The sequence below is a fragment of the Aulonocara stuartgranti genome, assembly GCF_965226115.1.
Source record: "Aulonocara stuartgranti genome assembly, chromosome: 14".
Lineage (NCBI taxonomy): Eukaryota > Metazoa > Chordata > Actinopteri > Cichliformes > Cichlidae > Aulonocara > Aulonocara stuartgranti.
Genome location: NC_138950.1, coordinates 2,468,797 through 2,494,272, shown reverse-complemented (window position 1 = coordinate 2,494,272; position 25,476 = coordinate 2,468,797). Strand labels below are relative to the sequence as shown.

The window sequence follows — 25,476 nt, the reverse complement described above, 5'->3', positions numbered from 1 at the left end:
CCGGAAGAGCACTTCTATCGTTTCATGAGGTTGGTAGCCTTCTGGTTGGCAGCGCTGATTCGGGTAACGTTGAGATTAGCCTGCAGAGGATAGGAAAAAAGAAAGAACAAGGAAGTGTTAACAAGAATGTGGTAGGCAGGCACAAACAGCTGTGCTCTCCATCTATCTTTCACTTTCAGGTTTGCTTAATTGCACTGGTTAATCAAAGGAAGGCTGTAGAGCTCGGCAAGCTCTACAGTCCAACAACACACAGTAGGGTGAATATAATCAAACACCTCCTGCTCAGAAGGAACTGTTCATAGATAAGAATTCTTAGCTTTAGTGCTGTTAGCACAAGTTCCTGTGCTGCTTTCATCTCTGACTCAAAGGGAAGAGCACAAACTGCTTCTGTCAGGTAAGAAGCCACATTATTGATTTCATTCATCTCCCTCTCTGGGCACAAGCCTGAGATGAACTGCCATAATTCCTCATTTCTCTCCTCACTAAGATCCCAGATGGATCCGTGTGAAACTCACGGAACTCCGTCTGACTAAAGGATCTGGAAACAGCTCTCCCCCCCTTACCTACCTCTCAGCTGGTCTACTGCAACTCTGTATATAAGATTGCCTAATTCCACTCTCACTCTCTATTTCACATAGTTCAGTGTACAGCAGCTTGACTTTTAACTGGTACAAAGAAAAGACAGCACGTCACTCCTGTTTATGGCTGCTCAGGTCTGTTAACTGCTTATTTTGCCTCCATCATTATCCCAACAACTTCTGGGAATTCTCTCCTAACGGTGACCAGGCCACGCTCTCATTGCTTCCAGACTCTGGAATAGTCGGCCCTCCTACATAAGAACCTGTGAAATCAACTTTGAAGATGAACCTATTTTCAGTTGCTTTTATTCAGGTATAGTCTTGAGAAGCTATTGCTCTTTTGTTTGACTGTTTACCATTGTTAGTGCTTCTTCTCTTTATAACGCTGTCTTTTACATGAGCTCCATGCTATTTTTTTAACTGGGTTCTTGGAGAACTGGATGCAAAACCAGATACAGGAGTCTGAGGTTTGCTGGCATGTTCTAGGAGTGGCTGTTTTCACAGAGTTTCACCGGTCTAGAACATGTCAAAGGAAAAGCTTTTATGTAAAGTCCTCCAGTTTTGTAAAATGTGTGTATTCATCATGTGGCTAAAACAAAATCCAACTCTAACCCTGACCTGGTGGGAGTTAAGCGCTTAATGTCTTCCTTGGCCTCCTACTCTTCCGAATCCCTACCTGAGTTTACTACAAGGTGCTTTGAGAATCTTGTAAAAGTAATCATCGACTATTTACTCTTTATCTGGCTTTGTTTGAGCGATATATCAAAGAGTGACACGAAAGCAGAGGGGAAGGCATGCGGCAAAGGCTACAGGTCGGATTCAAACCCGGCATATGGTTGCACGTTCATCCCAGCGAGCTAAACCAGCACCCTTAAATTGTTACATTTAACAGAGTCTGGTGAAATGAATTTTATTTGATTAGTACACACTGAGGTGTACATGCAGAACAGGACGGCGGTACCTTTCCCTGTATGCGGTCGATTTGGGAATTCTGTGTTTCCAGCTCGTTGCCAATGTCCAGGGCCATGCTCTTCAGATTTCCGACGATGCTGCCCACATGTGCCAGGTTTTCCTCCATCTCGTCCTCACGGGCGTCGCCGGTCGCCCTGACACGGGCAGGAATAAAGCAGGAAAACATTAATGCTGCAAAGATGTGTGCAAGTTTTTGTGTTTGTGTTTGACCAGCTGCCTGTGTGCGATGGCTTAAGTATTAGATGTCAGTTTGCTGTAAAGAAGAGCAAACACAGACACACACACACACACACACACACAAACCGTGTATGCAGCTGCCGTCTCTCAGCTCACACAATAACACACTCCACTAAACTCTGTGTGTCACTCTCTCCCTACCTTCGTATGTATCCTCCACTCATAATCATCTGTTCTCTCTCATCCACGACCCGAGATGATGGCGGCTGATTGGCTACAACGCCATCCTGGCTTGAGGCTCTGCCCCAAACTGCCTTGTATGCCCCACTCTCCTCAAAAGCCTTTAGTCTGGAAGAGAAAGAGTGATGACCCCATGGATGTCAATTTAATAAGTCTGTTAAACGTGAAACGTGAGAACCACAGCGTACCCATACTGCTCCTGCAGCTACAGTACGGGTACACCAAGGGTCCATTTATACCATAAAACACGACAAACATGGCGCTGGACGACTTCAGAGCAAATCAGAGCAGCAAAGCAAGCCGACAGCAAAAGCTAAAAGCAACTAATGAACCAAATCTGAAGAGTTTTCTCATGTTTAAATCTCACGAGGCTATTTGCTCGTTGTCAGCATCGCACTGTATGTTAAAGCACCTTACTGGAAACATCTATTTTACCTCCAGTGCTCACTGGTATCACTGGGATCATCCTGATCAGTGCGTTTGTGGAAGAACAAGAACTATATCACATTTAGATCTGCACTTCAGAGTGGTTTCTTTAAGAAGAACACTCAGTTTAGCTTTCCTGCTATGTTTGGTTTTCTGTCTTTGTGAGTAACGTCTGGGCATAGAAGTGCCAAAAACTACAAATATGGTCACTTCCAACACGGCAGCAGCCATAACACCAACGCCGAGCCCTGAAAGTGTGAAATCGCCAGAAAAAACTGGTGAATAAGATGGCTGCTCATTGTGATGGTGTTTGAATGTTGCAGCCTGACCTTACAGGACCAATTCAACTCTATTAACATTATAATAACAGGACCGAGCTGACAGATCGCTTTGATATGGTGGAAAAGTGCCTTTTGTATAAATCTGAGGTTTGTGGTGAAGCCGCTGCAGTAAACGTGGCCCAGGGCTGTGAATCAGGTATAATTTAGGTTTTTACAAATAGATTCTTATGACTACATCTCACATACTTACCTCTGGATAATGTTTACAGACAAACACACACTCACACACACGCCACACACATCTCCACCTACTTATCACAGGAGCAGAGACCACAGCACTTGCCCAGGTCAGTCAGGTTTTTCTCTGCCTCCTTCATATCAGAGTTGATCTGATCCAAGCCCTCCTCTATTCGCTCCAACTGCTCTATGAGAGGATGCAGCGGAGCAGGATGAAGGAAGAGCAAAGGTGAAAGAAAGCAGGAACGTAACGAGAAGAATGGAGGCAGAAAGAGGAGGAGGGAGGTGGAATAAAAGAAAAAAATCACAAAGTATTTCCACGCGGCTGCACTATGAACTTAAAAACCAGCCACCAGAAACGTGAAACAGAACACCACCACGCTGCGCTAAATGCTAACAGCACACTGGACCAAACGGTGCAGAGCCAACGACCTTTGACCTCGGTGCCCACTTCCATTCTGTTTTCTTCTCTCGGGCTATGTACGAAGGATGTTTCTGCATCTGTGCTTCTTTTAAAGAAGATTTTAAGGAACATTTATACAAATATGTCTTCTAAATCCAAATTTAGGTATTTTTAGTCACATGCAGTTAGAAAACTCTTCATTGTCACCGTTCTGCTATAAACAGACATCAGATGCAAGAGATGCAGAGCTTATCTGTTATATCGAGTTCATTTTTACAGGCCTTTGTCTATAAATTAGATTTTTCTGATCCTTCAAGCCAAAAAATCTCTACTTCAGAAACAGCAAACGTGTAGTTATTCACATCCTGAAGGCTTTTACCAAATAGTTTGTTCATATATATCATTCAGATCTTGATTCACTGAACATCTACTAGTAAAAACATGCATTCTTTGTATTTTGGGATTATTTTATTCTTAATGGCTCAATTAAAACTAATTATTAAATTAAAAAAAACTTTGAGTTTAATACTTGGGCAAAAGGAAACGAGCAGAGAGTGACATCATTCAGTCAGGATGGCTTATCGAGTAATTTAAGCCCCTGATTATTATGATGATGACGACTGATTACGATTATCGTTGCTGAAGGAGTCTGATAATCTAATCACATTTGATAAACACTGCAACACATTTAATGGAACTGGGCACCAGTACGGGGCTTTTTAGGGCCTGTTTGGATAAAGACGCAGGTTCCTGGACCTACTTCCTGAGTGGCCAGATACAAAGGCCACAGCACTGGGCCATGTCTGTCAGATTCTTCTCTGCCTCTCTCATGTCCCTGTTGATGGAGTCCATACCCTCCTCAATACGCTCCAACTGCTCTGTTTGAACGGGAGTTTTATGGTGTTGCCACAGCAGGAGCAGAGATCAATACAGAGATGGGCATGTTTACACAATGTGTACTGGCAAGGCTTCCAAACCAAAAGCTCAAATCAGAGATATTTACACAAAAAGGCTAAATTATGAGAAAAAAACTTGATACAATGAGAAATTTAAGAATAAACACAAATTTCTGAGGAACAAAGAAACCCAGCAAATTTCAAATTTCATGGTCAAGACAAGTCTTTACATTTAAGCCAAGAAAAACCTGTTTACCTCCTTGTTCATCCAACATCACCACAGTCCTGATCCCAACATCTTTACTCTGGAGGATGGAACACATAACAACCCGTTACTGACAGGAGCCCCAGCGACGTTTCCAAACAGGTTCTTATTGCACATATGGAAATCGATTTAAAGACGTTTGCTGCAGACGCCACGTGGCGATCCACTGAGCTCATGCTCACTTCTTTAAATTCTTTCTATTTTAGATTTATGGTAAAAAGCCAACAAGGTAAGACTGCCTGAACTGTTTATCTGCAGTAAGATCACATGACCTCGATCCTGATCACAGTGACTAAAAGTAAACAAATGGCTGTTATGGATAAAGGACGTATGAGCACTTGACATGAATGCTGTGCATTATGGAGTAATGAAAAAACATCCTTTCCTGCTTTCCTCACTGTTCTGCTCTCCCGGCCGTCATTTGTCCAAAATCATTTTCCAGGAGCTTAAACTTAATCATAACACTGCATCCGTCTTTGTTAGAGTCATCCTGACATGGATCTCTGGCCATTTCCTCATGTGGAAACACAGCAGGCTAATTTACAGATGATGATGACAAAGTTCACAGTGAGGTTTGTGCTTTATCACTCCATCACTGTGGGGGTCTTTGTTAGATTATATTGTGTGTGTGTGTGTGTGTGTGTGTGTGTGTGTGTGTGTGTGTACCTCCTCAACCAACTGAACCATCCGCCGCGTGCTCTCCAGTGACTGAAAGACACAAAATCACTGCTTCAATATTTCACATTCAACACATTACATGAGCTTGTGAACTGCGTGCCCATTAAGTCATTTTTGTAGCTTTAATTTTGTTCTTAGTTATACAAACAGTTAAAGTTTAGTACAACCTACAGTGAAGTCTTTAAATTCCCCTCTGCAGCTACACATAAGTTAAAGAAATACATTAAATGCATCCAACCAACATAAGAAACGGTGCGACAGTAACAGAAGTGCAAGAGTGACTCTGAGTCTTGGAGGTCTTTCAGTCTGATTTAGCAGTGTGATGGTGTGAGGTCAGAAGCTGCTCCTCATTCAGCAGACGATGCAGGTGAATCATTTCACGTAGCTGTCCTGCAAAGTGGGGAGGGTGGTCTTAATGGTCCTGTCAGTGGTGTGGATCACCACCTTAAACACACACTACACAGGAAGCTCAAGCTTCCAGGCCTCTGGTAGAGCAGTGGTCCCCAACCCCTGGGCCACAGACCGGTACCGGTCCATGAGTCGTTTGGTACCAGGTTTTTATCGTTAACTCGTTTCTCTGGGTCTTTTCCCGTGTGTTATGACTAAATCTTATTTCTTTTTGGTACCAGCACTGGTTTTATTTTGTTGTATTTATCCGGGACACCTTAAAGGCCAGTCCGTGAAAATACTGTCGGACCTAAACCGGTCCGTGCGCACCCGTGGCCGCCTACAGGGGCGAGATAGACCTCGTCCTCCATTATACCAGATATTGACGCAATTTCTTATCATCATCTGAACAATGACAGCAGCTGGTAGTAAGTTAATATTCTACATTTTAAATATTAAGCTTGAGGGTGTAAAAACACATTTAAGCTCTGTCAAAAATGCAGTCAAACTCATTTTACACTCGCACCAAGTGTGAAAATCTAAAGCTACAACTTGTTCTCGCTCCTCACTATTGTTCAGTAACCATCTCTGAGCATCAGTATTGTGGAATGTGTTATAGTTTCAGCTCCAAATGTAAAGGGTGACACATGGGAGCAGGAACAAGTAAGATATCTGATGTGTTTAGAAAGTCATTTCTAGTTAAAAGAACTTTTAACTTTCCATCAAAATCGTCTTTGTGTCATTAAGGAGTTATTATAGGTTATAGTAGGAGGATACAGTCTACATCAGTTATGTGCAGAAACTGCTAGCTGCCTGTTTATCTACCCCTAGGTCTGTGTGTGTGTGTGTGTGTGTGTGTGTGTGTGTGTGTTGTGTAAATATCATGTCAGTCCTCTGGGATTTCCCCACTGATGGGATGATGGGGTGACACATGTCTCTGACCTGCAGTAGCCTTTAAACACCAGGGAGTGTGTGTGTGTGTGTGTGCGTGTGTGTGTGTCTGTGTGTGTTGTGAGCTCATCTGTGCCAGACAGTTGCACATGGAGACCAGCTGTCTCCAAGGCAACCAGGTGAGCCAGGTGCCCTTGAAGAGGCCCTCCCCTCAGGCAGGGCTGTGTCCTCTGTGGCTCAGCAGGTTGTGTAGTAGTTTGCGTCACTCTTCTTGCCAGTTTGTTTATTATGAATTCTTGGTTTTATTGCTGAGATGCTCTAATTATAATTATCCTCATTAGGTTTCTCTGACTGACACACAGAGTGTGACACGCTCTCCGGGGTATAAGCTGAGGATGCTGCTGTGACTCGCTCCCGTCCATATCACCACTGTTAGATTGTATTTTTCTCTGCTCCTTGCCAGCCTCAAAAATGTGTTGGCAAAGGAAATACCCGACTACACTGTTCTGGTCTGACACTTTCACAATCCGTTCTTTAGGCCGAGTTAGCTGAAGGGTAACGCACATGTAAAACCATGTTCATATGAAACATGGCAAAAGTGTCAAAGGAGAAGATGAATCCGTGTAATTCCCATGTGCCGAACATTCAGGCTTGGCTTAGTTTCACATCGTTTTTCTACTGCAGACGGGGGATAAGTGGATATGGCCCAATATCCTCCTCCCGTTTTCTGTTTACAGGAGCAGCCAGTCAGAAGAAAGGGAAGATGGCCTTAAAGGGGAGGAGCTATAACATCTGGAACTGGGAATTCAGAGTCTGTTACTTGTAGTCATGATGATATAGTGTAGGATTGGAAGGTCGTGCAACAAAATGCTCCGTGAGGTAACTGTTGAAAACTATCTCTGCTTTTAAGATTAGACAGACCGTTTTCACTCCCGAAGCGTAACATGCCGACGTTTTGTCACATCCTGCGGTGTTCCTGAGGAACGCAAAAGGAGACCTTCCGCGTTCTAATGCTACGTGCCGGGTTATGGATGAAATCCATAAATCTAACCTTCTCCCTAACCTTAACCAGTAGTTTAATGACGTGAAAAGCGTTTTTAAGAAAATGAACAAACATGTGTAGATTGTGTCCAAACAGTTCTCATATTTCCTCATTTTGCTAATGTCGTCATTTAGGAACGCGTTGGGTGGCCGAAAACGTAATATGTTGACGATTTGTCACCTAGCGTAAAATGTTACGCTTTGGGATGAGAACGTGTTGGATTAGACCTAAAACTTTCCTTTTTGCTAAAGCATATAGTTAGGGCTGAATCAGGTGACCCTGAATCCTCCCTTAGTTATGCTGCAATCCAGTTGTTCAGTCTGACGTCACTAGCCGTGTCTGGGCCTAAACTCCGCTGCAGGTCCATATCAAACGATCACTATGGCATTACTGAGTTGAAAAACTGTCTAAAGTCTTTCATCTTTAATAAAATGATCAGCGTTCTGCTCTACCAGGTGTAACAATTGAGTTTAACATCCAGGCATCCATGAAAACGGAATTTATGACATTTAACGGAGTTAGAAGTTAGCAGGGAGTTAGCTCGCTAGCTTCTATCTAAATACAATATAGCATGTCCTGCCTGCGGGGTTTTGGAAACAAATTAAAACGTACAGCTCTGTTATCACTTCCAGCATAAATGAAGACAGAAAACTAAACAGCAGTGACGTTTGTAGGGTTACTGAAGTTGGGCTAGCTGGTATATAATGATGTGCTACGTGACCGCTAGCGACACAGCTATGTTAGCATAATATAAACAAGCCAACTTTTTTTCCACTCGATAAAAGTAAACGTGAGTGTTCTCGGTGGTCAGGAACAAATGTAATCGCATGGCAGGATGCTGTAAAAGGACCAAACTTCAGCCAGGAGAACAACTGAGATAATCCATCCACAATACGAGGTTAGTCATTCATATACTGCTGCATGGGCTGGGCTGTAGTTACATCCTAAGGTTTTAAAAACTGAGCTTAAATAAATGATTAGCGGTAATAAAAGCCGAGGGAGGTCAACAGTGATCACTGACTGTTTTAGGAGCTTTTTGAGATTAAATAGAAGAAAATACATAACATTAAACATGTTAACAACACAAAAGCCATATTAAACGCAGACTACTTTAGACCCGGAAGTAGGATTCGTCACGTCATCACTGAACAACCGGATAGGTGTAGGCTGCTGGGGAATTTCCCATGATGCACTGGGTGTTTGTTCTTCACTCACTATGTGCTAACAGACCTCTCTGCATTGAATCATACTTGTTATTAATCTCAGGCTCTCTTCCACAGCATGTCTTTATCCATGTCTTTTTATGGCCTGAGCCTGGTTCTGCTGGACGTTTCTTCCTGTTAAAAGGGAGTTTTTCCTTCCCACTGTCGCCAAAGTGCTTGCTCACAGGGTTCATATGATTGTTGGGTTTTTCTCTGTATGTATTATTCAAACTTTTTCTTTTTCTGAAGCCAGCCTAGAGCCCAAAGACAGCCCAGGCTCAGTATGGAGCTCCATACTCCATAACTGGTCATGGTATGCAGTCTGATTCATTATTAATGACTTGCAACATAATGTTTCCTTAAGCAAAATACAGTGTAAAGTGTATTATAGCCCCTCTTTATTCGCAGTTTTTGCTCTCCCTATGGTGGGCTGCACTGAAAGGAAATATTTGGCATCCCTGATAAAATTCACTATATAAAAAAGAAATAATACGTTTTTATTTTTAAGTAGAATCACTTAAATCCCCCTGCTGATTCAAGGCAGTCTATGAAATACTCCAAACATCCAATTTATTCATTTGTGATTCTGGAAATGAATTTCATGTCCTTGAACCTGATGTTTCAGATGTGCCGTCTCATACGAACTAATCTGTGTCCACATTTAGAGGTTAGTGGAGCTGAGGAAGTCCTTTCGCCTCCACAGAGAGACCACAGCTCGAGTTATACACTTCACAGATATGGTTGTGTTTTAGCCATATGCTACACAGACACAACTAGAACAACTTTGTTTGGTCCTTTAGTTCTTATACAACAACTTTTTACGTTGGGACAAAAGAGGTTAAAAGATATCAAGAAATTATTTCACTTTTTATAAACAACAAAATTCCAGAATTCCAAACGCTTCCATTTTCCTCCAAACCTTCATTTATGTTGTCACGTTTGTTGACTTCCTGCTCCTGGATTTACAGCCGGGTCGTGAGATATATTGTTTATTTGTTCATGCTCATGGACATGAATTGTGAAATTTTTTTGAGATGGCACAAATTTGTAAGTAACGTTTACAAGAGGGAAGTATATTTCATGTCTGCAGCACATGTTTTGTCCAGTCAAAGGAAACTAAGGACGTGGTGAGATGACCAAAAATCTTCTTTCAGTCAGGGAGAAAAGGCTTAAGACTGAAAATGGTGAAGGACCGTCGTTGACGGTTTAAATCACAGGAGGGTTTTAGGCATGAGAAAAGTAGGTAAATTACACAAACAGGTGAGTCAACGGCTGTTATCAGGTTAATGTGCACTGGATACAAGGGTAACAAGTAAACGGCCATTTCTATGTGTGGTTGTTAATAATTAATAAAACACTTATTTACCATCATAATCCTCTTACCTCATCTGTGACCTGATTGGCTCTTCTCTGTAACTCCTCCTGCTCTGTGAGGATGGGCGGGTCTGAACGTGCGTTAGCAGCCATGTTTGTTTGTGTGTGTGTTCAGTCCCAGGTGAGCGGATCAGACTGCAGCATCAGGTGTCTTTAACAGCTGGAGAGGGTGAGAGCGAGGCCATGATTATTTTTCATGACTGACAATAGACGCCAGGCAGGCAGACACGCAGCACAGGCTCTTACACAAACACGCTTCAGGATAACCACATTTATTTTTTAAGAAGCAGTTACTTTTATATCCAACAGACTGTTTCGTTTTAATGGCAGTTACTGTAACTGTCAACGGTCATCCAGTTAGCACTCAAAACATCAGCTGCAGCAGCCTTTTGCACACATGAATGTGATACTTCAAGGTCAAGGGGACCCATAATACTCATTTCCTATCAAAAGAATAGTTCTGAAACATCCACAGTTCAGAATAATCCTTCTTTGTCTAGCACGGGCTTTGATACAGCGTCTCTTGTCTAAAACAAGCTCTCTTAGCTCCTTCCTCCAGCCTTAAAGGCTAGCTTATTTGTGATTCACTGCTCTTCATAAACACCTAACACACTAAATTACACTAAAATCATCTTCAGCTAAAACCACAAGCAATTCAAATGGCCAAACAGGAAGAAGGATGAACTCTCAGGTTAGCTTAGTCTGAATAAGTCATTTAATGTGTGCCAGTAAAAAGCACTGAAGCACACTGTCGGGTTCCTTCTTGTCCCTGTCGTCATTCTTCTTAAATTCATCCATAGTTTCTGCTGCTGATCCAGGTCCAAGTCACGCAGGTCTGAGCAGAGACACCCAGACCGCCCTTTCCCCAGCCACCATCTCCGATTAATCCGGGGGTTAATCAGAGTCATTACTCACTTATATATCCACAGATACAGGCCCTTATAGGGCACAGGGGTGGGTGTGAAACTGGCTGCTTTTTAGTTATATTTTCAGCCTTTGGAGCTCTTCTAACTTTTGAAGAAGAGGAGATATATTCACACAACATTTTCAGGTTTAAGTGCTCAGTTTTACACCCACTCTGAATCTGCTTTTCTTAAGCACGACTTAGTTTGAGCATTAATATCAAGTCAAAATTATTTTCATCTAAAACAAAGCTCATATGAGTGAATCTCTGTTTTTTACCTCCAGTTTCAGTTTGCCCTGCAGAGTGATGACATCACACACATATTCTTTTTAACCTGCTTTCCCGTTGTTTCCTGCTCAGATCGTTCGCTCTGCATATATCATTCAAATATGAAATGGTAGGAATTTTCGTCCTCTTTCACTGGATGTTATTCTTGTGATGGCAAGACACACGGTCTTCGCACAACTCCCACAAAGGCTCTTTAGAAAAGACCACAATTCAGTTATAAAGTGTTACAGTATCTGCATGAATGCAGTGCGGCCGTCGGCTCTCACAAGCGCCTAAAACGAATCCCTCCTCACTCTTACAACAACTGCCTCCTCTGTAATTAGGAGTCCACACAATGTCAGCTTCTAACCAGGTGTTGAGTCCTCACACACACACACACACACACACACACACACACTTCTCTTTGTGTGATCAGGCTGCAGCATCATAATTAGCCCCAACCACTAATCACCACCTGTTGGAATAAAGAAGAGGAACAACAAGAAAGAAGAAAAGAACAAATGAGCCACGATGTTCTTGATATTAAAAAAATCAGTTTTAAATATTATGCACCATAAACTGATAAATCTTTTAGTCTACAAAATGAAACTGCTAAAATAGACAGAGGTATTCAGTCTGGGACACAACACAGAGAAGAAAACGACTGTGTTCGGCTTTTAAAGGCCGATGTTCATCAGGTTGACTGTAAACTAGATTTTCTGTAACACTTCTGTAACAGACCAGACTGTATAGAAAAGAGTCACCTCCTTTAGCTTGACATCATCACCAGTATCTCCTCCAGCTGTCACGTTAAAGTGATGCACGCTTAGCTAAGAGTGACCAGAGACAAATAACCAACACACACACAAACATGCAGGCTTTGGCACTGCTTCCTAATCACAGGCATAATAATGAGCATTCATGTTCAGGAGTGCCCAAAAGTGGGCGGGGCATCACATGGCACATCCCCCAAAATATGATGTATTAATGTACTACACAGTACTACTATAGATAGATACCTGCACTATACAAGTCATTAAAATCTTCTCCAGCTCAAATCCACAACTATGATCCATATTTTCATATTACAACTTTTTACTATTATTTAAAGGGGGATTGTGAATTTTACTAAAGAGTCTAAATATTTGTTTTACCACTTTGGAAAACTGAAATTTAGCACAGATCTTTTTTCATGTGGTAAATCTGTTTTTGTCCTGGGCTCCAGATGAGTCTGAAAATCTGTTTTCGACACTAAACTAATTATTCCTCCTTAAATATTGGCTCTTCAGTGCTGCCCACCTCACCCCGTCACAATCAGCTTTAACATGTTTAATGAAGCCATGAAAGACTTTACCTTCATAATTTCTGCATTAACAGCCTTCAGAGGACAGAGGCGGGCTGAAATTTAATGTTTTTTAATTATTATTCCCAACATTTTTGACCATTTACAACTTTTTAAGTAGATGAGATAGTCGTGTGACAGTTTCAGGATCTGTAGAAAACTTGAAATCTGTTTTACACCCACTCCAAGTGTCACAAAGCCAAATCTTCTTTTCTTCATTACGACTGTTTGTTCTGGTCAGTTTAGAGCATTAATATCAATTCAAAATCTTTTTCACGACTACGTTAGAAAATTATTTTAGAAGATGAGCCTGGGATCAAATTTAGGTAAAAGGAGACTTTTCATATGGTACAACCTGTTCTGAGCAGCTACTTCCGTCGTATAGTGACATCACTCTTGTAAGTTTACCACAAAAATGCTCTTTGGATATTTTTTTTTTAAAATCAAACATCCGGGTACCATGCTGTCTTTTGTTCCTCTACTGTTTTTTGACCGCATTGTGATTTCTTGGCTACCTCTGGTTCTGTAGTGACAGCAGGTGCAGGTGTGCGTCACAGGCTCACCTGGTCACAGGCTATGGCAGTTCATTTACGTGTACACGAGTGAAACTGCAGCCTCAGCTGTGAGGCTGACACGGAGTGATGGGGATGATAACGAAGACAGGATTCTCCTCATCGTGCTGCCCTGTGAATCGGCGTGGTGACGTATATTTGTTTGCCGTTTTCGCGGTCAACTCGTGCGTGAGAATATCACCAGGTACACTCGCGACAGTTTTTAGTATTTGATTGTTCAAGAGCAAAAAGACGGAGTCTCACAGATGAAATATTTATTTTTTTATTGCCTGTTTGACCGTCACCAGTTAACCTGTGACACCAGTTAATCTGGAACACCGGCCCTGTTTAACACCGAGCACACACAATATGAATGAACTTAAAGTAACGGGTCTGTTTTAAAACGTAAAGAGTAAAAGTAGAGATATTTGTTTAAAAATGTGGGGAGTCAAAGTAAAAAGTAACAAGAAAAATAAACGCTCGAGTTAAATAGAGATACCTGGTAATTCTACTTCGTTACTTCCCACCTCTGGGTCACTCTGATGACCAACTTTTACATTTGAAATAAAAACAGTTTTTTTGAAGCTGCCTCTTTTCAGAGATGACGTCCATACGAACCTGTGTTCCGTACCTTTCATCCGGTCCTCTTCATACGCTCGTGCTCTGTCCTCGTGAACCCATCAGCACACTGAAACCTGTTGCTCTTCCTCGGTTACTCCTCCTCAGCATCACCGCTCCCCTCCTCCGCACAGGCCCCGCCCCCCAACAAACAGCAACCCAAACTTTCTTCCTGAGCGTGACGTCAGAGAGCAGCGGCTTTGAACGCCTCTCTCCACCCAAGGACGCAGCTGAAGGTGGAGGAACCAGCGACATGTTTAAGGGTAAACGATGGGCGTGTTTTCAGCGCTGGTCAGCAGGAAGCTCTGCTCGCATCCTGACAGTTTAGCAAACTTTACAAAAAAATATTTTCATAATTAACAGTTTGAATCCTGCTTTGATTGTTTTGAAGCTGCCGCCATGAAATCTGCATCTTTCCTGCGTTTGTCAAACACATGTGTTAATGCTCTCTTAGTGACGTCATAGTGATGGTGTTTTTCTCATTTATCCGTTTATCCGCTGAACAAAGCATTAGAAACCCTGTCCAAAGGTGTCTAAATGGCACACTGGACATGACTGAAGCCTTAAACTGGGATGAAGTTGGTTTAGAAGGTGAAAGTTTAGCAGACACGTATATCACGTTCAGTGGTTTGAGCGGTGTGTCAAACATTTGACTTTTTTTAAATGACATGTTTGTAAAATAGTTGTGATCAAACAGCCACACAGGCGCTCATCATTTTTTAAACATGACCGAAAAAGTCTTTATACTTGTCTAAATGTCAGTCACATGGTGTCTGTGAAGGTTCTCAGTCATCCAGGTCATCGTAGTCAAAGGAGCTTGTAAAGAAAAGCGTCTGGACTTCTTTAAGTTGCTTGAAGACGTTTCACCTCTCATCCGAGAAGCTTCTTCAGTTCTAAGGTCAAATGGTGGAGAGTCCCAGATATAAACCTAGTGGGAGTGACCCCCCACAGAGGGACAAAAGGACCCCCGATGATCCTCTAATCGCCTGAGCCAAGGTGGGAAACTGGGCGTGGGTCCCAATCAGCCGGAGTTTCGGGTGTGTTCATTGTGAAACCTGGCCCCACCTTATCATGCGAATTCCTGAGGTCAGATGGCCCAGGATGTGAGTGGGCGTTAAGGCGTCTGGGAAGAGATCTCAAAACTGGATTATAGATGGCAGAGAGTTGGTGTCGTAAACCCCGCCTCTGTTCAAAGATGGTCGCTCACAGTGGACATAGATGGCTTCTTTCACTCCTCTTTCAAACCATCTGTCCTCTCTGTCCAAAATGTGAACATTGGCATCCTCGAAAGAGTGACCTTTATCCTTAAGATGCAGATGGACTGCTGAGTCTTGTCCTGTGGAGGTGGCTCTTCTGTGTTGTGCCATGCGCTTGTGAAGTGGCTGTTTGGTCTCTCCAATGTAGAGGTCTGAGCATTCCTCGCTGCACTGTACAGCATACACCACATTGTTAAGTCTGTGTTTTGGCGTTTTGCCTTTTGGGTGAACCAGTTTTTGTCTGGTTCACATGGTGTTTCTTTGAACATCAAATTCATCGTTTCCTAACGAGGTGTGCGGACCTCAGGTGTCGAGGACAGAGACGACCCTCCACTTTTAACCAAATTCAAACTGAAGTTGAAGACTGTGTAAAAACAGTTTTCATTAAGCTTTTGTTTTTCAGACATCTGCCAGAGGCGCTCTCAGCCGCTCATGCCTGGTGTGACCGCTTATGAACTGAAGCCCCCTGGTGGGCTCTGACGGTACTGCACTGGGTAACAAATAAGCTGAAGAGAAAATGTCAAACCTTTTGAATGTTTTGCATCTCACAGGTTAAACTTGCAGGATAAGTTACACCATTAGGATCCATAAGCCGATCATCCTTTTGGTTTCTGTACAATAAAATCTTTTAGGATTCGTCAACACATTTTCTGAAGGACATTTCAACTCAGGTTTTGTAACTTCGCTTAAAATTTCCAAAAAATCTTCACAGTTTAAGGGAAAGAATAAAACAGCCATGATTTTAAGCCTGTCTCATGTCTCACATTCAGATAAAAGAATCAAGCTCAACAAGTAAGGTGTTGTAAAGTGTCTTTAAAAGTCAAAATGAATGAATGAAAACGTAAAAGCAATATTTCATCTTTCACTTGCGAGACGAGCAGAGCTGCCACTAAAGGTTCGGGGCTGCAGAAGAACCTCGGCAGGCTGAAGTTGAGCTTTGAAATTTGATGCAGTAAAAAATATTCCTGATCAGACGAATGAGTGTAACATCACATGTGGTCACGTGCATGAACAAGGACAAAGCGTGCATGAAAACTCAGAGAAAAGGACAACTGTAGCATCAGCTGTGTCAGTTTATTCTTTCAAACATTCAGAGTCATCAAACTTTCAGCCTAATAAAATTCATTTAGAGACAAAAGAACAGAAATCTTTAACACAGAGATGCCGCAGCGCCGGAGAGTGCAACGGCAGCACGAGCTTTCCCTTCGTGTCTGCTCAGTGCCGGCGTTTTGGTCCCGTTACAGAGATGAAGACGATAACTGCGCATCGCGGGTTGAGTGAGAGGAAGGAGAAGGTGTGAGAAGTGAGAAGCTGTGGAGAGGCTTCCCTCCGTCGCCTCACGAATACATCGTGAGCTGAAGCCACTGTGAGGAAGAAAGAGACCGTCAGTGTTTACATGTGACCACAAGCCGTCCTCTGTCCTCCTCGGTTTTATAGTTTCAGTTTGATTGTCACCCCAGGAGCTGACCGATGTTTTCCTACAGACTTCTGTGCGATTCAAGTTCATTTCCAACCAGACCAGACTGTATAGAAAAGAACGATGTGGCCATTACTGCTCGCTGAGCCTCGAGCTGAGCATTTCTGACTGAGGGAGACTGTGCACTCATCATCAGGCCAGAATTACGAAATCAAAGGATGCTTTGCTCAAAAAGACTTGAAACTAGGGATTGAGACCATAACGCAGTCAATGAAGAAGAAGAAATGTTGCCCCCTAGTGGATATTAGAAAAAATACAGATTTAAGGCACTAGTTGTTTTTTTCCTGTGGTTCACAGTCAGTAAATCCGTCTCCACCTCATGTTTTTTCTGCTCCATATCATTGCAAAATATTAATCATGTTTTCTTTTCCTACTTCAGACTGTTTCCGTGCATTTCTAATCTCGTTCTCGTCTTTGGCCTTTGACCCGACCCCCACCCATTTTGCTTGCCTGCCCCTTGATGAATTTGATGCACCCTCGTCTCCTGTGTTTGGATCTTTTCCCCTGTGAGCTGACACACACGTTCCTACTTTTACCACACTCGTCCACTCAGTGTCTAAACTTCAGAATCGAGAGAATTAGAAAACATTCTGAAGTGAACCAGTCTGGGTTTTACCTCCTTGACGTCCAGATCGATGGTGCCGCTGTTGTCCTTATCCAGCGTCTTGAACGCTCCTGCAACACACACACACACACACACACACACACACACACACACAGGTTGTGCATTTTAAATTGATATAAAAAAAAATTTTCTTCTGTGCTTTTTGTTTCTTGGGTGGATGAGGAGGGAGGAGGAGTTTGGTGTAGGTTAGAGATGAACTAGGTGCTTCAGGCTGGTCCCTTGTTTCCCAGGGGATTGCCACAGTGGACGGATCCACATGTTTTGGTGTAGCACAGATTTGAACTTTAACACAGCCCTCCTGTTTATCTGGGCTTGGGATTGGTCCACTAGCTACAATAGCTTTGACCCCCTGAGGCTGGGTTTGTCTCTCCTCTGAGAATAGACTCGTGCAAATGGGTTCACCACACCCCACGCGGCAACACACTGGAGATACACTAACTACTTCTATTATGCATAAGAGAGACAAAGAAGTAGGGACAACACGTCATGTACAGCATGTACAGCTGTTCACAGGTGAGGAAAGTTAAACACATCATTATACAAACTTTACGTGTTCAGAAACGTAAAGCTGAAAATAAGACGGTCGGACAGCCGAGTGCACGCATATCTGAAATCACAGGGTGAAGAGAGACTCACTGCACATGGCGTCCAGTCGCACCAGGCAGCCAATGAAATTGTCAAAGTCCATATCGCCGTTCTCATCACTATAGCGACGGATAATCATCTTGTAGAGCTGGTCATTCAGCGGGAAGCCTGCAAAACACACACACACACTTAGTATGAAACTACACACACTCAAACGTCTTTGGTTCCCACAAGTACAGTGAACGTCCAGGTTTTGGTCCCAACAAATGTATGAACACACACACACACACACACACACACACACACACACACACACACACACACACACACACACACACAGCAGCATTTCTTACCTGCAGCCTTGAAGGCACCAGGCACCTCGCTAGCGCTGATCACACCTGAGTTATCGGTGTCATAGTTAATGTAGATGCCCTGAAAACAAGACAACAAATAATAAACAACACAAACATAAAACCAGCGTGGAAACCGTCAGAGTGCGTCTGCACGGCTGCTCCCGACCGACCTGCCATCTCTTGATGTTATTCCAGAGGTACTTGAACTCGTGGAAGCCCAGTTTTCCTGTGCTGTCACTCTGATGGGAGCCAGGTCAAAGGTCAAACTCAGCAACACAAGCAGAACTCACTGAGAACCGTGATCTGATCTGCTGCTACTAATTCTGCAACCACTGAGATTACTGTGTTCAGTCTGCACTATGTTTTGTGGAAGGATACGTCCATCACAGCAACCATACTCCTGCAGGACTCACTGCTGAAGCCGTCGGTCTTCAGCTTCCCATCTGAACGACAGATCCACAACTTCAGTTCAGCTTAGTTAAAATACAAATTTACTGCAAACACACAAAACACTGAAACTAGAAAATAACAATAAGAACGATTTAATGAGCTGCAGAAGGAAACCAGACTCACGTTTGCAGACCACTTTATTCAAGATGTTCATCAGTTCATTGGGACTCACCTCCATGTCCTGGAGACACACACACACACACACACACACACACACACACACACACACACACACACACAGCGTATTAGTTCTCCACACAGGAAGTCCCCTGAGTTAGTCACAGCCTCACAGAATGACTCAAACCAAAGCCTTCGATCGAGCGTCTGACTCACTGCAGTCACTGTTGCCAACAACACGCAACCAAAACACAGAAGCAGCGCTAAAAGTTCCGGACGCGGCTTCCTCAAAAACTCTTTTTTTTCTTCACGCGATGAAAGCCTGTAGCTGTGAGCTGGGCTCCAAGGCCACGGGGTGAGCGGGAAAGATTTATTTTCACATGCTGGCCGATCGGCTCACAAACCTCGACTTCAAATCAAATGTTCATCCGGCAGTGAGCTGGGATGTTTCCCGAGCTTTCTCTGAAGCTCTAAACTCTTAGTCACGGCCACTTGAGTCACTTCAATCTCTTTTCCTTCTTCTTTTTACTTCATTTTTCCACTATTTACATCTAACTGTAAAAAAGTACGAAGAAGCCACACGTGACAAACACTGTACTGAATAAGGAGCATTTATGGCACTAAAAACTGTTCTGTGAGCCAAAGATAACTAGGTGGGCCCAGTATGTGTTACAGCAAGTATACTGGGCCTTATAAGGTGGCCCTGCAGACCTAACAAAGCTGCAGGTGTTCATCACATCTGGGCCCAACGTTAAGCTTCAGAACAGAAATCCTTTCTTCCGTTTCCTTTCTGAGTCGAGGTCTTCCTCCTCTTCAGATACAACCAGGCCTGTTCTCAAAGTTTTCATGCTTTGCAAACTCATCGACAGCATCAGCCCCGGTCACCTGACGGGCTCCCCTTAGTGATGTTAAGGGTAAACTAAACTCCTGGAAATTTCCACAAAGTACTCACCTTTCACAGCCTCCTGACTCCACCCGCCTGAAGCAAATGGGAGGAGCATACTTTACTACAAGCCTCTGTCACAGCAGTTATCACTGCTGTTGGTTTAGCCGAGAACCAGCTGTGTTCTGGTCTAACTGGTGCGCACGCCCATCAGATGAGTAGAAGAAACACACACACACAGCATGACTGCGGCTGTGCCAGACAATGGCAGGAATGCAGAGAGGGAGTTCTCTGTGTAACACGCCCTGCAGCGAACTGCAGTTTCCACATGTTTGTCAGAGGATTCACCGAACGAGTTCACTGTTTATGTCTGCGACAGAACCGCACGCTATAATTAAAAAGCAGGAAAAAGCTGCTCCTTTATTCACCAGGCCTTCCACAGAGTGCGGCTCCATGTTTGATTTGGCTGAATTTTACACCGGTGGCATTTCCTGATCCAGTCCCAGAAGGAGCTTTCACTCCACTGTGATTAAAATATAATACAGCAAAATTATGATAACCAAAGAAAGCACATCTCAGAGTGGAAGTGTAGACTGTACAGCAGGGCCAGGAAGAAGCACATTAAAGACAATCACTAGTGCACAATAAGAACAGCTCTGGAGCTTTCTCTGCTCTCACTAACTTCATTTACAAACCTCCAAATCATATTTAAGGCTCTCTGACATGGATACGGTGAGGTCAGTGGCTGGAAACACACCAACACACACATTCGCTTCGATAAAAAAGTAGGAAACACTCTTCACCTCATCACGTTGAAGTCACTGATGTTAAGGGTAATTCAGTTTCCTCCAGCTCTCTTTATTTTTTCAGTCATCTTTGATTCTTTGGTTTGGAAGTTTTGGTCTCCACAGATAATTTCCCCCTCAGGTACAGGGGCTGAATGTATTTAGAGTTCACCCATTTAAACTGTATTAAGGCTTAAAGTGTGCATTATTAGGGGCGTGGCCTCTGACAGGTGGATGGCGGCACAGGTAGCTGCTGTCTGTCTGCTAGTTGGAGTCCCTGAGCTGCACTGTGTTTGTGCTGTTGGAGCATTTTTAATGACATTATCTGACCAATAACGATCTTTCCCGGTTGGCTGTAATGGTGCGAGGACGTCTCAGCGCTGCACTCTGTGGCTCAGGGCTTCAACCTGCAGCTGTAACATCCAAGCACATCTGCGCCTGGTTTACAGTCAGGGGCCCACATGACTCGGGGACTCACACACAACCAACCGCACAGAGTCGGCTTCCCCTTGTGCTCCTGAGACGACCAAATTGCGACTCTTTAAAGCTCCTGATTTCCAGCTCTGTGTTTTTATCTTTGGACTCTGTGACTGCAGATTTACACGACACACAATTGATTCCTGATATTGTAGTTTTCCTGCTTCTATACTGCACCCTCTAGTCAGCAATACAGATGGAAGCACTGTAAGTGCATTTAGTATTTTCTAGTGTAAATGCACAGATAAAGCATGCACCCATCTACACACATCCTTCTATTGTATACGACCTGCAGAGCACACAGAAACCATGTCTGTCCTTATTGTGAGGGATGATACTTGAGCGTACAGCCGCGCCCTGCTACAGGAGTTTCTCGTTTCACGGGTCAAAAACAGGCGGTTGAAGTTTAGAAGTGCAAACTGACAGTTAGTTCACTGCTGTGGAAACTCCAGAGCTGCTGAGCTGGTTCGAGCTCGTTGCGCACAGTTTTTATTTTTCTGTTAAAGGTCCGATATCCAGAAAAGGCCTTTCTACAATGTTATGAGATATTTATGAACAGAACAAGCTCTGAAAGTCACACTTTTTCTCACACCGCTGTCAACAAGGCTGCTTCACAGCTTTACAAGCCAGTAAAAATACACAGGAGCTCTTCCTGGTTCACAGCAAGCAGCGCATCGTACTGTAGCATGCTGCTAGCACAGATGCTAAACATACAGCTGTGCACAGTCGGCAGCTGTAGGCCCTCTCTCTCTCTCTCAGTCAGTGTCTGTGCTTCACCTGAGCCATCACACCTCACCACACCTGTCTGCCTGCTTTTCATACTCCAACCCTCATCCCGTCTGTCCGGTCCCCTGTCCATTTTCTCACCTTGACTACTTATACTTCACCCTTCAGGTTTTCTACGCCTTCTATGAGGGGTCACCACAGCAGAGCATCTGCTCCATCTTTACCGTCCTCCTCTGTCACGCCAACCCTCTGCAGGTCCTCCTTCACCGTTTCTACTAAAAATGCTCCAAACAGGCACCAGAGCACAAACACAGAGTGCACAGGTGTTACCCAGTCTATGCAGATGAGCCTAAATACACTTTCTACCCACCAGAACAAGCTGATTTAAGGGGCCGCTGATCTTTCTGCAGACACCACAGTGACTTTAAAAGTTTAGTGAAAGAGGCCACGCCCCCAATAATGCTTTAAGCCTGGTTTAAAGAGAAGAGCATCAGGACACAGGTGCACTCACATCTCCAGCCAGCTGTTTGAAAACCCTCCGAAACTGTTTCTCCTCTTCGCTCTCATTGGCCTCAGCGAACTGCAGAGGTCTGCGGGGAGGAGGCTGCACACAGAAGAAGCTTCTGTTAGGTCACACACTCACACACATCCTCCCTCCAACTGTGTTTGGACAGTTTGTGTGTTTGTTTGCACATAAAATCTTCCACTGAGAGGGCGTCGCTTCAGTCACACAGTTCAAGGTTCAAGCGATGCACATAAGCTCAGAGTTATCCACTGTGTGTCATCAGTTGTTAACAGGAACAAGACAAAAAATCTTTCTGTTTCTGCTACATTAAATATTAAAACTTGTTCATCGACATTCAGGTGCTGCACACAAGCAGAAATTTGATCTGGGATCTATTTTTCCCGTTTCTCATTGACGCAAATCTACCTGTGCTTTCATTAGAAATGTTGGAGGCTGCATTAGGACAGACTTTACAGAGTACTTACAGGGTCTGACGGCATGAACTGAGACGGGTCGATGTCGCTGTGGGGAAGAAATCACAGGCTCGGTTAGCCTAGCTCAGCATAAACACTCGAGTAGAAACTGATAGAAAAAGTGTGCTCACGTCACAGATTTGATGACGCTCCCGATCACTCCTTTCAACAGAAACATTTTGGCGTCGATCTGAAAAAGACCGAAGATTTAATCGACACTGATACGTGAAATCTGCGGGAGGTTTTTCACCATACTGGCTGTAAATGACCTGAACACCAAGGTCGAGACAGAAACCGCCGACTGCAGACGAACTCACGCAGAAGTTTAACGAACGTTTCATTAAAGTTAACGTTTTTATACTCTTTGATCAGTATGATGTCATAGATAATAACTATTATAATAATAATAATATGATAATATGATTATATACTTCTGATAATAGCCCGTTTTCATATTAATAACATCATCATGGAGAAATAATCATATAAAGAGAACAAACACTGATTCATTAAACTACATGCTTTAAATATTTTCAACTAACTCATCAGGCTCCAAACTGCATTCAGAGGCAGGGCCGTGTCCAGAGAGGGGACACGTGGTGGCACCACCCCTCCTGAAATATGAATATGAACTCAACATGAAACGCTACTGTCAGTCTTACAAATACGACCTGTGCTGGAATCTAACCAAGTACATGTACTCAAGCATTTTACTGATCTAATATTTTAGTGTACTTCACTCAAGTATTTCTATGTTATTCTACTTTAAAGCTTCTGTTACTTCTTATTTTGCTGACTCTTGCAAAGACACAGTGCTTATTATTATTATACCTGAAGCTGGAGCAGTTCATGAGTAAATGTAGTTTATCCACTGAGCTCATTTTGGCTCTCAGAGATTATTAAAACAACAAACTCAACGATTATTATTCAAATGAAATGATTGTGTCTGGAACAGTTCTCAGGTTCCATTCAGCCCAGCATCCCTCCCACCGCTGGATTCGCTTTATTCAGCTTTCTCAGACGAATTAAACTCACAGCTCATTGATCAAATGTAAAAGACATTTTTCTTCTTTTTAAAGGGAACTCACAATTTTCCAGTCTGAGTAATCTGACCAAATTAACCGATAATCAAATATGAATGAATCAGTAATTCATGTAGTAACTTTTATGTAGTAGTAACGATTATACTTGTACTTTAAGTGTATTTCGATTCATTCAAACAAGAGTATTAAACATATTAGTAACACACACACACACACACACACACACACACACACACACACACACACACACACTTGTCCATTTTGTGCCATGTTTTCTTAAATAAAGCGCAGCGTCAGCGGCGGGAGGAGGCTCCGTCGGTACTGAAGGCTCACAGCTCCTGTCTTATCTCACCCTCGGTAATCTTTCCATGCCTCCGTGTTCTGGCCGCGCTGGGTTGTTTTCTCCACTTTAACCTTGTTTTGTAAATTTCCACCGGGTGGGTGGGACAGCATGCACAATTCTGCACTTTTACACAGCTGAGGCAAAGCCAGCACACAGGACACAGAGGAGCTTTGTGGTACTTACAGAAGCTTCAGCTGAGGACAGACGGAGGCAGAGACCGCGGAGCCGGCGACAGAGAGACGATCACGGACTGCGGGGAACACGGACACGGAGGAACTGCAGGGCGAGCCCACTGACAGCGTTCTTTTTCAATGCGTCATCAACCCCTCCCCAAACACACGCACATATGCACGGGCAGGCCGCCAGATCATAGCGCCCTCTAGAGTTCAAATACGTGGTGCGTTCAGGGGCCCACAGGTCAAATGACTCATCACCAACAGAGGAGACCTCACCTCATATTAGCTGTTCTGATGAGTTTCAACGATCAGAGTTTGGAAGCGTGGATTCAGCCTGTCTGTAAACGCACGTCAGGCTGCTGGTGGTGTGGGGGATATTATCCTGACACACTTTGGGTCCAACTCGTCCACAGCTTACCTGAGTGTTGCTGTGGACATGGTCAGCCTTTCCTGCCCGGGGCAGATGAACACGTTAATGTTTTTATATTCGACGTGATGTGAAATGATGTGGGTGGTTTATTATCCTCTGATAACCTGGTAAATGTTGTCTGCGTTTCTTTTGACTCACAGACTTCAGACCTGGAACTTTTCAGATTTCAGGAAAAAGATCATGTTGGACAAGGTGGGACGTAAAAGGAACATTCTAGCCACTGATCCATCAGCTGAGTACTGCCAGAAATATTTCAGATATGTTCCATCTTTCCTGTTTCAGTGGGTGTGTCTGTTAAAGAGCTGGCTGACCTGTTTTACGTCTCCCACCTTTAAACGCCTCCTCTGACAGCTCCAGCCTCTCTGTGGAGCTCAGCTTGTGTCTCAGCTTCGAGAACTGAAGATCACATCATTACTGATGTTACTACAGCTGACATCGTGACAAAGACTTCCTCATAAACACACGTTTACAGAGACATTATTAAAGGCATCACTATCATTATTTACTCTGAAGCAGAGAAGTGTGGATTGGAATAACTTGCACTGAATTATTCTACAGTTCTTTAGATGAATCCTCTGCTGTTTATGTATTTTATAAGGTTTTATGATTTGATTTATTTTTGTTCTTTTCATTTGACTTTAGTTATTAAATTTTAATGCATTTATAATTTAATTATTTTGTATTATTTTACTTTGTGTTTGTATTTTATAAATATTTATTTTATATTATTGTATTGTTGATAGTTGATTGCATTTGTTTTATTTTATCTAAGTTTGTGGTTTTTAAGGAGGGAGTTTAGCAGAAAATAGCATTTTATTTATTTAATTGTATTTTCTGTTTAATTAATAAATTGATTATGTTTTATCACATTTATTTTCTTCATTTTTATGATTGTGCGTTTAAAACTATGTCTGTATCCTTTGGCGGTGATAACATGAAGTGTAAACCTCGCATAAATGATTTCTTCATGCGGTATAACCGGATGTTTCTCGCTTCTCCAGAGCCGGTGCAGCTCCTGCCTCTTGTCACTGGGAGGCCTGG

At 43.2% G+C, this 25,476-nt stretch overlaps 3 protein-coding genes across 3 annotated transcripts; all 3 read right to left on the bottom strand.

Moving 5' to 3' along the window:
- Positions 1-14: 14 nt before the first annotated feature.
- LOC309686952 (synaptosomal-associated protein 25-like) lies at positions 15-3,368 on the bottom strand (the record flags this gene model as incomplete). Its single annotated transcript, XM_082501623.1, has 5 exons — positions 15-80; positions 1,540-1,684; positions 1,929-2,075; positions 2,987-3,098; positions 3,344-3,368. 5 exons carry the CDS (start codon positions 3,366-3,368, stop codon positions 15-17), a joined length of 495 nt encoding a protein of 164 aa, XP_082357749.1.
- A 307-nt stretch (positions 3,369-3,675) lies between these two features.
- Positions 3,676-13,936, bottom strand: LOC309687854 (synaptosomal-associated protein 25-like). Its single transcript, XM_082503097.1, has 5 exons — positions 13,732-13,936; positions 10,059-10,209; positions 5,142-5,183; positions 4,467-4,515; positions 3,676-4,192 (listed from the first exon to the last, which is right to left on the bottom strand). The coding sequence occupies exons 2-5, from the start codon at positions 10,140-10,142 to the stop codon at positions 4,071-4,073; spliced, it is 297 nt and encodes a 98-aa protein (XP_082359223.1). The 5' UTR covers positions 10,143-10,209; positions 13,732-13,936; the 3' UTR covers positions 3,676-4,070.
- A 2,106-nt stretch (positions 13,937-16,042) lies between these two features.
- Positions 16,043-24,157, bottom strand: LOC309687309 (calpain small subunit 1-like). Its single transcript, XM_082502167.1, has 11 exons — positions 24,013-24,157; positions 22,575-22,633; positions 22,456-22,492; positions 21,977-22,069; positions 18,601-18,658; positions 18,406-18,470; positions 18,198-18,266; positions 18,028-18,106; positions 17,726-17,842; positions 17,081-17,139; positions 16,043-16,351 (listed from the first exon to the last, which is right to left on the bottom strand). Exons 2-11 carry the CDS (start codon positions 22,619-22,621, stop codon positions 16,325-16,327), a joined length of 651 nt encoding a protein of 216 aa, XP_082358293.1. The 5' UTR covers positions 22,622-22,633; positions 24,013-24,157; the 3' UTR covers positions 16,043-16,324.
- Between the last annotated feature and the right edge of the window lie 1,319 nt (positions 24,158-25,476).